General features: G+C 47.4%; 1 protein-coding gene across 1 annotated transcript in view; it reads right to left on the bottom strand.

The window, feature by feature from the left end:
- The window catches only part of LOC135367064 (uncharacterized), a 416,498-nt gene that overhangs the window by 319,298 nt on the left and 84,294 nt on the right, over window positions 1-12,906 (bottom strand). The window contains exon 3 of the mRNA XM_064600159.1: window positions 12,652-12,804. Within this exon, the coding sequence (XP_064456229.1) occupies window positions 12,652-12,804 (153 nt within the window). The remainder of the gene's footprint in view (window positions 1-12,651; window positions 12,805-12,906) is intronic.

The raw sequence follows: 12,906 nt of genomic DNA, 5'->3' as shown, positions 1-12,906 counted from the left end.
GCAAGACCAACGCACAGAAAAACAAATGACGATCGAACCTGAAGGAACCGATCTAGCACCCAGCCAATCGATAACTCCGACGCATGCCAGACGCTAAATATAGAACTGGGGTCTCCGAGCCAGGTGAAAATAAAAAAGGTGGGGGGGGGGGGGGGGTCCACAAATAAATGACGCTTCTACGAAAAAAGTGAAATTAATTTACTTGCGCTCTCCTCCTCCTCCTCCTCGCAGCCTTCATTTTATCTCTCTCCGCGAGTCTCACTTGGGTTATCGGACGAGCGGTTATAGCTGAAACGTGTCACGCACGTACGTTCCATCCCAATCATGAAATTGCTATCCAACAGTCCTTGTCCGCATGAATCGTTTATGCGACGTGGCTGGGCAAGAAAGGCGGACGGGTCACTTCTAAAATCCCTGCAGTCTCCCCTTTTGAAACGACTCATCAATTCCCTTTTTTCAAATCGTTCCGATCGATGCACCCATCATGTACGCCGTATCGAGGAGGGTCCAACGCTAGTCGTTGTCAAAGCGGTTGAACTTTGTAACCGCCAGCGGATACACTGTTTCTGTAAGAGCAGCACTGCTTTGTGTATAGCGCAACTGCGATGGCGAGTTGAATACAGCTGATACATATGGCCTGGTGGTTATTTCCTTCTGTCTCTTTATCTCTCTTCTTTTCTTTTCTTTTTTTTTTTACAGCGATAGGTTCGATCTACAGGATCGTTTCCCGAGATCGCGTCGTCGTCCGCAGAAGGAAAAGCCAACACAGTATTAGTGAAGACGGCGACAAGGACCATGTTAGCATGGCGCTTGAGTAACAAAAAAAAAAGACCTGGTGATTCTGCTTCAGATGCAAGAGAGACAGCTTGTCCTGCTGACGCACAAGCTTTTGCGGCCGGCACGACAACACGCACGGAAGCGCAAAGCTCGCGAAGAGTCCAGCTCGCCGTGCAGCTGAAGCCCGCGAAGAAGAGACGTCAGGATCCCACGTGCGTGCCACCGAAGCTGAGGCAAAACAATGTAGACGCGAAGACCCTACCGTGCATGCCGCCGAAGCCGCAGAGACAACGCGGACTTTGCGGCAAGACGCTACAGTACGTGGCGCCGAAGCGGAGGCAAAGAGGCGACATGGCCCAAGCAGCACGACATATTGGACCAATATTGGACCGATATTGGCAATACTGGCCTAGTATTGGTCCAATATTGGACCGTCTAGTCCAGTCTATTGGTCCAATATTGTCTAGAGAAGTCCTTCGTGGCTCCTTCGACTTTCGCTTGCCTCCCAAGCAGCACGACATCTTGGCCGAATATTGGACCGATCTTGGCAATACTGGCCGAGTATTGTTCCAATATTGGGCCGTCTAGTCCAGTCTATTGGTTCAATATTGTCTAGTGAAGCCCTTCGCGGCTCCTTCGACTTTCGCTTGCTCCCATTCAGCACTACATCTTGGCCCAATATTGGCAAAGCCAGGCCAATATTGGACCAATACTGGGCCATTATTGCCAATATCGGTCCCCTATTGGGCAAAGATGTTGTGCTGCTTGGGAGACAAGCGAAAGCCGAAGGATCCACGAAGAGCTTCACTAGACAATTCAGGGAGAATTCCTTTCGGTACAGTTGCTCGCTGTGCGATCGCTTGTGGTTCAAGAATGATTTCACAGCGCTGTCTTTGACTTGCCACTGCTTCGGCTCGAACTGGACGGTTAAATGAAGGCCAAATGCCGATGGTGCTGTCGCTTAAATTGGCCTTACACAACCGTAACTGTCCTGTGATCTTTTTCTTTTCCTACTTCAATCTTTCTCTTTCTTTTAATTCCTCGGTTTAGATGTCAATAATGGTAGCCAGGGTCGTGATGAAAACCGGGAGGTGGTGGGTTCGAGTCCTACCAACCGGCTGTGGCGTCTGATATTTTCCCTGGGTTTTCCGGCAGACTCTTCAAACGAACGTCGGCACAGTTCCCCTTCAAGTCGGCCCAGGACGCAATGCAATTCGCAGCAAAGAAAAAAAAAAGAAAAACAAACAAACAAAACGAAAAGGAAGACAAAGAGAGAAAGATAGGTACGATACAAGTGATACGATACAATACGACGACGATACGATACGATACGATACGATACGATACGATACGATACATCGACATGAGGAGGGAGAAAAACTACCTGCCTGCCACCATCTTACGACCTGCGCGGAGATGTAGATACAGACCAAGTGGTTTTTTAATGGCCACCTAATCAAAAATAAATTTGTTCTTACCATTATTATTATAGGTGAGAGAAAAGCGAAGCAAGACAACGGTGGAGGGGGGGAAGTGTCGATATGTACCGTGTTTCTACCCCATTATCAGCATAGCTAATGACTTCGCATATAAATACGAGAATCCAGCACTGCTGTATAGGCGTCGAATCAGACAAGCTAACACTGACACTACCAACCTTCCCCAACCGCACTCTCCGGGTCTCTTAATAAGCTGAACTCTCGCCCCCCCCCCCCCGCTTCTCTCTACGAAAATTGCTTGGTCCCTGGCCAAATCCAGACCACCAATGCTCTGCCCTCAAAGCTCTTTTGACACGTTTTTGGACACCATGGGACTTCGATCTTTTTTTGTGAAGGGGCTTATTATTTCATTCCCCACACCACCACCAGAAATGGGGTAGAGTATGCTCCCCATTCATCATCTAAAAATAAATTTGTTTTTGTTGAATCAGACCGAAATTCGACTATTTCAATTCAAAGGCAGTTTTTTTTTTTTTTTTTTTTTTTACTGTACATAAAGAAACTACGAAGCGCAAAAATGCAGCGGAAATATATATTACAAAATATATTTAAAAAACGGACTGCAGCAAGAGGTGGTGCCTTCCGGCCGGCCAACAACCCGTCATGATAAACTAAGTGAGACGTACGGTTGACCTGTCACGGATCACATACTGCTCCGAGAATGGAACGCACGACATGCTTTAGGTATACCCATACATGGAAGAATTGATATTACAGCTGGTCGAGCACATATTCGGCCGAAGAAGGAACAGAATGGGTTGCTGTGGATGACGAGAGTGAAGTGGAAAGAAAGAAAATACCAGCAGGTAAGCGGCGGAGGTTTCGATCTGGCCTGAGTACGTTAAAACCCTTTGTTGCATAGTGTCCACTGCGATGAACAAAGTTTCGTGATTGTTAGCTAAAATGCCGAGCCCGAGAAAACCTCGTACGCGTAGTGGGCACGACAGTGGACATAAAAGCTTTCGTCACGCGGCGATGTGTGGCGACACCGTGCACCCTTGTTTTCGATTGATTGAAAGATTGCAGCGTCCCGAAATTGCACGTAATGCACGCGGGGTTTCGTATATCCCCTGAGAACTGTTCTGTGAACAGCGTACGGGTTACAGAAGCATCTGCGCACATTAGATGAAGGCTTTTGCCCAATGAAAAGGCTAATAGTGCATTTGGTGAACTCTACGTGAACTCTGGAGAGATAAACACACGACACACGGTCATGTGTTTGTCTTGTCCCTCGAGCCGTTGCCCGACTCAATCTCGTCGCATCATGGAGTCCTTCGTCTCCATGACCTTCATTCGCTGTGCAAGACTGGTTGAGTCGTACGTGTGCCCTGTCCCTCTCTAGTTGTTGCCCCAGGCTCAGGTTTTTCACATCATGGAGACGACTTCCTTTCGAACGTCGAAATAAATACAAGTTAGGTCCATTTACACGTCGTGTTCCTCCTCGGGCGGGCGTCCACTTTAAATCGCCTCAACTGATTCAAAGTCGCTACGCTATCGGATACTGCGTCAAATATGAAAGAGCGGAGGTATATCTACGCGTGCAATGCCCGACGTGCAACTGTAGTGGCCAAGGCCGCACCTGCTTTGTACACCTGTTTCGCTCTTTATGCAAAGGGGCCCAGACGGTGGTAGTTCCGCACGCACCAGCCGTTCCGCTGCCCTCTACGCACTCCCCACAGGCCATGCCGCACCGAGGCCAATGCATTGGCTACGTCCCCAAAATGCATGCCTCCTAATTGACCACCCGCCGTCGACGTTCTCTCTGGAGGACATTACCCTCCTCCTCCCCCTCCTCGCTTTTGAGTACAGCAGAAACGGGGAGAGTGATGAACGAGTACGCAGAGTAATAAAGTGTTCTGAACTGCCCATTAAATATCTTATGAACAGAGAGTAATTAACGGTGACCCGGCCGGCTTGTCTGTGTGCTGCGACTCTTCTCTCTCAAATGTCAACAAGAACAACAACAATAAATACGTGTAAATTTGTCGCTTTATTGTTCCTGGGCACACTGGTTAGCAGGCGATGAACATTGGATTGGACCAGAGCTAGAACTAATAACAAGATTGTGGCTGCAACAACTCATTTGTATCACACGTTGGAAAGATATGAAATGATGGGAAACTGTATGATTACGATACTAACAGCACCCCATCTCATCGTCATCATTTATTGTTGTTGTTGTTTATACTAACAGCCAAGTGGCATAAAGCGTAACATCAAAGCGTCTTCCTCTATTGACAACGTGACAGTTGTTGGACTAGTGAGCAACAGCAGACTGAGCCGCGACAACACGCTTATCTGGAACAGTTCTTCATTAGCGAAAAAATAAAGCGTGGCGGAGTTTTAGCTGAGGGATAGCACTTAGTACAAGTGAACGATACACACCATCCTTCAAATTTTCAACAATACAAAATTTCAATACAGCACGATCTGCAGTAAAAAGGGGGAAAAAAAACTAGGAATGTTGGTGATGATGGGAAACTAGGACTCAGGAGCACACACATGCACCTCATTGATATACTGCTATCATTGACATCTGATGCAGCAGTATGAACCGTTCCCACTTCGTAATATTCGTACAGATAAAAGGTTGCCCGGCATAAAAAAAATGTGTATAAAGACAGGAACCCGACGTTGGGTAGTAACCGTCGATCGCGAGCTACAAGGAAACACTAACTGGGGAACTTAGGGGTGTAAAGAGAGGGAGGGGGGGGGGGGGGCTCTTGGGGTATTACAAGGTTAGTACCAAAGTTCGGGTCAGCAATAATTAGGGAAATAACAGCGCTACACCCTGCGCGTTCCTCCTTTTCTCGTTATATGAAAAGAACGCTACGAATCTAGTAAATACATGCGTATATTGTAATGCAAAAGAGACGCGACACGACCAGAAGACGAACGTTACTGACACACCGTTGCCACAGTGAAATGTTAGATCTCTACTTCGTGTTAGGTTACGTTCGGTCATGCCTCATGGACTTGCCTGTTCCCTGGCCCAATCTCATGCATCAGTGCATCAATTCGTGCATCATGCATCTTTTGCACCAATCGCATGCAGCACCGTACCGGTGCTGCATGCGATTGGGCACTGCTTTTTCCTCAAGAAATTTCTAAGGGACACTGATCTCCATTACAATTTTTGGTTGCGGCTGTACTTCTCGTACTGGGATCATACCGTAATCACATGCCTTTGTGCACTGGCATTTTTTGGCCGTGACGGCTTCATGTCCTACCAAAGACAGATACGTATTATTCACTCATCGTCCTACCACCTCATCATTCCATGCCTCAGTCATATACTTCGTCATTTCATACCACAAATTAAGTGGCAAATTTCATCACTCCGTGTACTCAGTGTTGTTGTTAGGGCGGCTCCGGGAAGCTTAGAAAACTACTTAACAGCAGGATAGGACCACTAAGAGTGCTATCCACACACACACACAAAAAAAAAAGCTCACTACCCACATAACGTCTCTCCGTCAACCAATTTCTGAAACGCACGCCCGCAAAAGATTTTTTTTCCGCAACACGAAAGTCGCTGACAAAAGAGCGGTAAACACGGCAACCATAACCGCTTCGCCCGCACACTTCATTAATATATGTCCAACCCAGCCCAGTGTAAAAAAAAAAAGAAAGAAACCGCCACCATCATGCTCGGTGTATTGAGCGTAGCACAGACAACTCCTTTTTTTTCCTGCAGGTGCTAGCCAGTATTTGGCAAGGAGCAGGTGCATGCCGTGGCTTCATGAGGTCAGGGGTCGGGCAGGCCGTGCAAAATGGAAGCCGGTCGTGGCGTCATTGAAGACTCCTCGCAGACGGAATTCGTGAATGAATGGAGAAGATTCCCCCTCCGCCCTTGGCCGCAGCGCACGACTCTCCTTTAAGTGGACACGGCCTCCATTCAACGGCAAGACACGACCAACGGCTACGGGGCCGCACGGAATCGCATCAATGCTATTCCGGGTCTCGCCCGCTACCCCATTCATTGCGTATGAGATTTCGCTTGAGAACGCCCGTGTACACAGAGTAGGAATTTTTTCTTTTTCGTGTGGACTGTTTTTCTCACGGAAGAACCTTCCAGCCTGGACAACAATCGACAAGGAGGAAATGGCAATGAAGAAACAACGAAGTGAAGCGTGCCGTGTGTGGCGAAATGTTTTATGTTAGTTTTAAGCTCATTGCGCACTCCGTTAGAGAAAATGTCAGCTCTAATGAATGAATTAAGCGCGACTGATTTATCGTTTAATCAGTCGAGATCATAGAACATTTTTAATAATCTGTTGGCTGTGATGGGAAGTACCTGAAGTACCAACTTTACTCAAGTACTACTTTAGGTACATTTCGGTAAGTACATTAAGTAACTTTAAGTAGGTACTTTAAGTACATTAAGTAAAGTACATACTTGTATTTTACTTAAACTACATTTCAATTTGTCTACTTTGCTTTAGAGTACCCAATTGGCAATACAAACGCAAAATGTTCCATGTGTATTTTTCCTAAGAGTTGTTCCACACATTTTATTTAACCCTGGGTGGCCCTCCTCTAGCTCTGCTACGGAGCCCCCGTTACTGTCATTCTACCTTCTATTTAGCAATAAAGAATTTGATTTGATTTGATGATCAAAACTTCGTTGGAAAATCTTTTTTTTTTTTCGGTTCATAACTATCCATGTTTTTGTTGTAACTGTCGAAACGTAATTACCTCACGTTTTGCCACTACCAAGTGTTGAAACGTCCAGCGATACGTTCTAAATCTGTAATGCACTTGATGAGTACTTTAAAGTACTTTGCAAAGAACTTTGCACTTTAAGTACATTTGTAGGGTGGTACTTTTACTGTACTTGAAGAACAACAGGTGCTGGGTACGTGGTACTTACTTCAAGTACAAGTTTGAGGTACTTCGCCCATCACTGTACTCTTGGATATCCCGAAACTAGCTGTGTACGTCCGTCAAGCTGAAAGCATGTGCAAAGGCCCCGTTGTACCCTCAGGTTTCTCAACGGGAATTAGATTGAAAGAATGTAAACTGAAGAAGGCAGCCTGAAGTAACGTCATCCATCAATGTGTGGCAGCTCATGCTTACGTCTGAGTGAAACCGAGATATGATAACACGCCGTTGTTATTCTTGTTTATCTAAAAAAAAGCCTACAATGCACTACCCGACAAAATTTTGCATTTCTCATCTACAGTGGAATGCAACTCAAATGTCCAAATGAGTCGCCAGCGTCAGACTCCCCTTTCATCGAGAAAATCTGGCCAGGAACACAATATCGAAAAGCACTGTCATACCAGTGCTAATGACGTTCACGACCACCACGCCAAATATTTCGGAATGAGTCGTAACAGGGAACCTCAAAAACGGGGTTTCGGTACATCAAAACTGCATTCGTAACGCGCCACCTCCACCTCAGTACTTTCCGTTGTTTTCACTGCTCAGCTTTCCTTCAGAGGTCTTCTCTCCACAGTCACGTGGCTCAAAGCCTCTCATGAACGGCCATGCTAAGCAACAACGCTGCCCCAAGCTGCAACTGTGAACCTGACTTCACTGCATCAAGCCTATACACGTGGCAAAGCCAACTTCACAAACCGTCAGTTCCCCCATTTGATCTATTCAGCATGACCACCACACAACACGGTACACTTGATACGGCACCGCAAAAGCTAATTCCGTTGCTATCGACGAAAACACAACATTTTAAAGGGACAGTCCATTACATTCTTGCGCGTCCCACGGGGTTAGATTTCTTCCCCTACGTCTGACGAAAGAAGGAAAGAGCACAGTTGCTGTTGACGGACCTAAAGATGTTCTCTGTGCAGCCGACCAAATTTATTTCGCACCATGTCAGAGCGAATCCTTTCGCAAAATAGATGTCCCGTCCATCCTTCCGCCCTATCCACGAGGGAGCCCCCAGCCAAAGCCTGGCAACCCGTTCCCGTCTTTGCTTGAAAGTCCGAACAGCAATCTCATCTGCCGTCCACACAATCCGCTTTCATTTCCATCGCTTTTCTTCCGTCAGAAATCGGAGTTTCGATCCAAAGAGCTGAACACCCTTTATTTACTCCGCTATTCTCTAGCAAACAACGCCCTCCTTTTTTTTTTCTTGTTTCTTTTTCTTCATTCACTTCATATCGAGCCTGAAAAACATTCAAAAGTGAATCGATTGCGAGAAACGATTATCTGTCCGCAGCGAGGGATTCCATTCAGACTCCTCTCCGAGTGGAACACGAAACATACTCCTTATGGTGTTCCATCTTGGGATTTTCCTATACAACCTGTACTCGGTACGTCTCTTTAGCTCCCTGTAATATACCTTTTGACAGCTGCAGCGGAAGAAAGACGGTGGCTGTTTCGTGGCATATGTTCTACCGAGCGATCTCCCTGTACCACACCAGTACCTGATCCTGGTACGGAGCCAATCGTGCGTCTTAGGAAGCCAGGTTCGTGTCATCTATTGGAGAATGATGTTCACATTGCCAAAAAAAAAAAAGAAAAAAGACGATGTTGATGACAAAAAAATAATAGGACAAAAATAGGCAGAGATGGAATTCGTCGCACGACAAATTCGGCTGCTCCCATAAATAGACCCCTACCCCCCAAAAAAGAAAATCTGTTACCGTGGCGCACAATAAAGCACACGGTCCTAATAGACTGACTCCAATGCACTGCTCTGAATAAATGCCACGAGCCCTGACAAGGCAGCAGCCCTCTTTTCAGGTGGCCAAGGACCCAACGCTTTTACAAGGTCAAAGATGCGGTTGTCCAGTCGGTCGAGAGCAGATTTCATGGTAGACCTTTGAGATACATATCTGGAACACTGCACGGGAATGTGCTCAGTGTCTTGCACCGCTTGCACAAAGTGTACAGTTCGCTGAATCAGCCTTCCCAATTTTATGGAGGAGTTGGCGCCCGTACGGGACGTTTAAACGGACCCTGTACCAAGGTAACGTGGACGGAACTCTGAACTCAGTTCCGGGTCTACTAGATGGAGCAACGAGGAGCAACGAGGAGTGCCCGTCGTCTTGTAGCCATTAATGTGTAGTGTAGCCATAGTCTGTGCAAGAGACCTCAATATGTCTTGCACATCTGCTTTGGTGTACGGCACAAGACGTTTTGACGAGGTCAAATGTGCTACGTTCGCTACTTCATCAGCCGCTTTATTACCCCGTATGCCAGCTTGTGCAGGAATCCATTGAAGTATGATGTCATGGCCGGCATCCCTGAATTGCATGTACACAGTGAGAATGTCGTGGACTACGGGTACAATACACCCATTACGTATAGGGAGGAATGATATTATGGTTTATAGTCCAGCCTTTGAATCACTCTCAATGATCCACTGCGTTACAACCACACATTGAAGAGTGAGTAGTTCCGACGTTGCTGAGGATGCTCTGCGGGATAGCCGTGTCATTCCTTCCCTGTTGTGTTCGGGGACAACAAAGCCAGACGCAGACCCACCTGCTGCCGTCCATCCATCGGTGAAAGTAGCTGCCCTGTTGTGGTTATTTTCCATCATGAATAGACAGTACTGCCTCAGCGCAGCAGATAGCAGAGCTGACCTTCGGTGCACACCGGGCACAGTTACACAGATTTTAGGGAGCATAAATGTCCAAGGGGTATGCCTGGTTGATTGTGGAGGGATTGCTTTTGGCGAAGCGCGATGATGTGGCGCAATCGCTGCGAGGAAACGAGAGTTCCGACGCATAACTTTGCGTGCGAGTGGGTGTCTATGACGCCGCGTGCAGACACGGATGTAGTGTCGCACTGTTTCTTGCGCTCGCAAAATGTCTGTTGGAAGTTCTCTGCCCCCAGCAGTAACTAGTACATTAGGGGCGGCGCGAGGTAGACCTATGCATACTTTGAGGCTTTTGGCTAAGATGCTTTCCAGCATCACCTCAAATGAGTCGCATATCCCATGTAGGATGGGTAGATGGTGTGCCAGCAGCTACCATATCAACTGATATGGTAGATGTGGTAGAGAGAGTAGGGACTTCGTTGACATTCCCCATCGGGATCCCGTTATACGACGTATAATGTTGACTCGTGCGTTGGCTGTGCCCTTAAGACAATTTATGTTAGCAGCCAATGAAAGCTGCGCATCAGTAACTATTCCCAAGAACCGGTGATGGGACACCCTCTTTATCGCCTGGTCATTAAGCCTCAGTTGAAACTGTGTCATTTTTTTCCGAGTAAAGGGAAGGAAAGCAGTCTTCTCGGCGGATACATCCATGCCCTCTTTCCGTTAAAGAGGCAACTGTACAATCTAATGCATTCTCGAGGCCTCTGCTACAATGCTGCTAATATTGTACTCCAGAAGACCATAGACATATGTCTCCGGGTACGTACTAATGTGCGCATTTTTGGGCAGACAATGTGGTAAACTTGCCATCACCACGTTGAAAAGTAGGGGGGCTCAGGACGCCGCCCTGCGGCACTCCGTTTGAAAGATCGTGATGGTAACTATCTGCATCTTCAGTATGCATATACAATGTCCTGCCGGTGAGGTAGTCTGTTATCCAACGGAGGGATCAACTGCGGATCCTTCGGATGTACCGAGCATAGAGGGCGTGATTGTAGCTGACCACGTCGTACACTCGTTTTTAGACCTATTGGAGGAATGTTTTGTCGGTCGCACTGTTCGGTTAGTTCGTGCTGTGCGAGCAGTTCGTCGTCCATAGCGTGTGATGATGATGATGATGATGATGATGGATAGAAGAAAAAAATATGGGGACTCTATGGCGTGTTGTCCATGCTCTGCTCCCTGGGTTTGACCAGTCGAGCTGTGTCTGGTACTGTTTACGCAGCGAAGTGGAGAACGCCACCGAAAGCACGGATCTAGTCTCCATTGCGGTTCTGCACCGCTCCTTCCAGGGCAAGCGTAATACGTGTCTTCAAGAATCGAGTTATGTGGCCATTTAGTGCTTAATGTTGCGGATTACACTTCTGTTGGTTCGTAATAACGATTAGTTGTCCAGATAGAGGCCCTGCTCTGGAGTGGCTTTGTATTGGGGTGCCGTTAGCCCGTGGCACGGATGTACTGGTCGAACCACAAATATGCAGAATAGATGAAGCAGAAAAGAGAAAAATACGTACGTCATACAACCGTTCTGGACCCCTTTTTTTTTTTTTTTTCATGTGTCCCAATAGAACATGGCACCATCGTACACCATTTAACTACGGACGTCCGTGCACCCCAGACAGGAGCTTCTTGACCGAAGTAACCCACCTTCTTCGCGTTTTTTTTGGAGCAGCGAAGGCGCTGTTTTATTCACCGCATGGGCGTGAAGCGTAGGAGAAGGCACTTAAGTGGGCATTACACGAGGTCCGGCAGGGAGGTTATCAGACTGGCCTGGCACGCGGAGCCCGGGGCTGGTATATGGGCAGTCGTTAAACGGTGCCCAAGTCGCCGGTGCCGTAAAGGCCAATTTCCAGACGACCGCCGGCCAAAGTGGCGACCCGCGGGAGAAAAAACGTGATGCGAACATCGTACCCGTAAATGCTGCGCGTGTCCAAAATAGGGCTCTAAAATATGGAGCAGAGGAGACGCTCCCCAGGGGGCATCTCTCATGCCTTTAATCGGGCGAATGCTTGGCGCCTTTGAAGGCATCATTCCTATTTCATGAACCGTTCACGCCTTCCACGGCGTTGAAGCACAGAGTGCTCCGGGAATTCCGATATGTCGGAGATAGTTCCCTCTATGATCTAAGCGATGCGGCAGAGCAACATTTAAGGACTGCTGTTCGAAACTATTTTTGTTGGGTCTCCAACTGAAACTGGAATACGAAAACTGTATTCCGCTACGTCAAATTATGTCCAGAAAGATGTTACTGGACTATATGTCCGAAAGGCGTAGTAGTTCCAGTCGATCGCAATCAAACATATACAGAGTAGAAACAAAGGATGCAATTGCAATAGTAGTCGTCCGTGGATAATATTTTCAACAGGCACGGTCATGCCGAGCTAGGCTGTACCGCTTTTATCTGTGGGAAAAAGCAGTTGCAGGTACAGTACGCTCTGCAAAGTACTCAGCTGACATAACAACTGAATTCAGCACCCTTGAAGCTCCGTAGTCAGAACGCCAGAAGTGCAGACTGCGCCAACACAGCTGCAGAATCATGTTAAAACCGCAGAGTACTCAACGCAAACATATACATTTTCCTCAAACGTCGAGTCACGCAGGGCCTAGTACCTGCCTAGTACCTGCACCTGCTGGTGCGCAGTAGGTATATTCTCAACGCATGTGTCAATTGTTCAGGCGGCAAGCTTAGGCCACGCTTGAGCACGCGGTCTTCGCTAGCTAACAGCCCGTTCAGATCCCGTCTTTGTATTACCATCGATCATGCAGTAATGCCATTACCTGTCAGAAATTGTTACATACCAGGATTGGTGACTTTGGCCACCAGCAAGCGTGGTCTGGCACTGGATTTGCGAAGTCGGACATCGAAGTACGGGACTGAAGTGGTATGGAAGGGTTCTTTGTCGTCGGACTTCCATTGGAATAAGGCTCCCGACTGGTAGTAGAAACCACCTCCTGCATGAAGGAACATGGAAGAAAGTTTAAATGTCATAAGCATAATACCCTTACACCCTGCCACCCTTACACCTGGGCGAGTCAGGTATCCCCCCGTCCAAG

The sequence above is a fragment of the Ornithodoros turicata genome, chromosome 8, assembly GCF_037126465.1.
Source record: "Ornithodoros turicata isolate Travis chromosome 8, ASM3712646v1, whole genome shotgun sequence".
In the NCBI taxonomy this organism is placed as follows: domain Eukaryota; kingdom Metazoa; phylum Arthropoda; class Arachnida; order Ixodida; family Argasidae; genus Ornithodoros; species Ornithodoros turicata.
The sequence above is the reverse complement of the archived record's forward strand: the minus strand, read 5'-3'. Positions and strand labels throughout refer to the sequence as shown.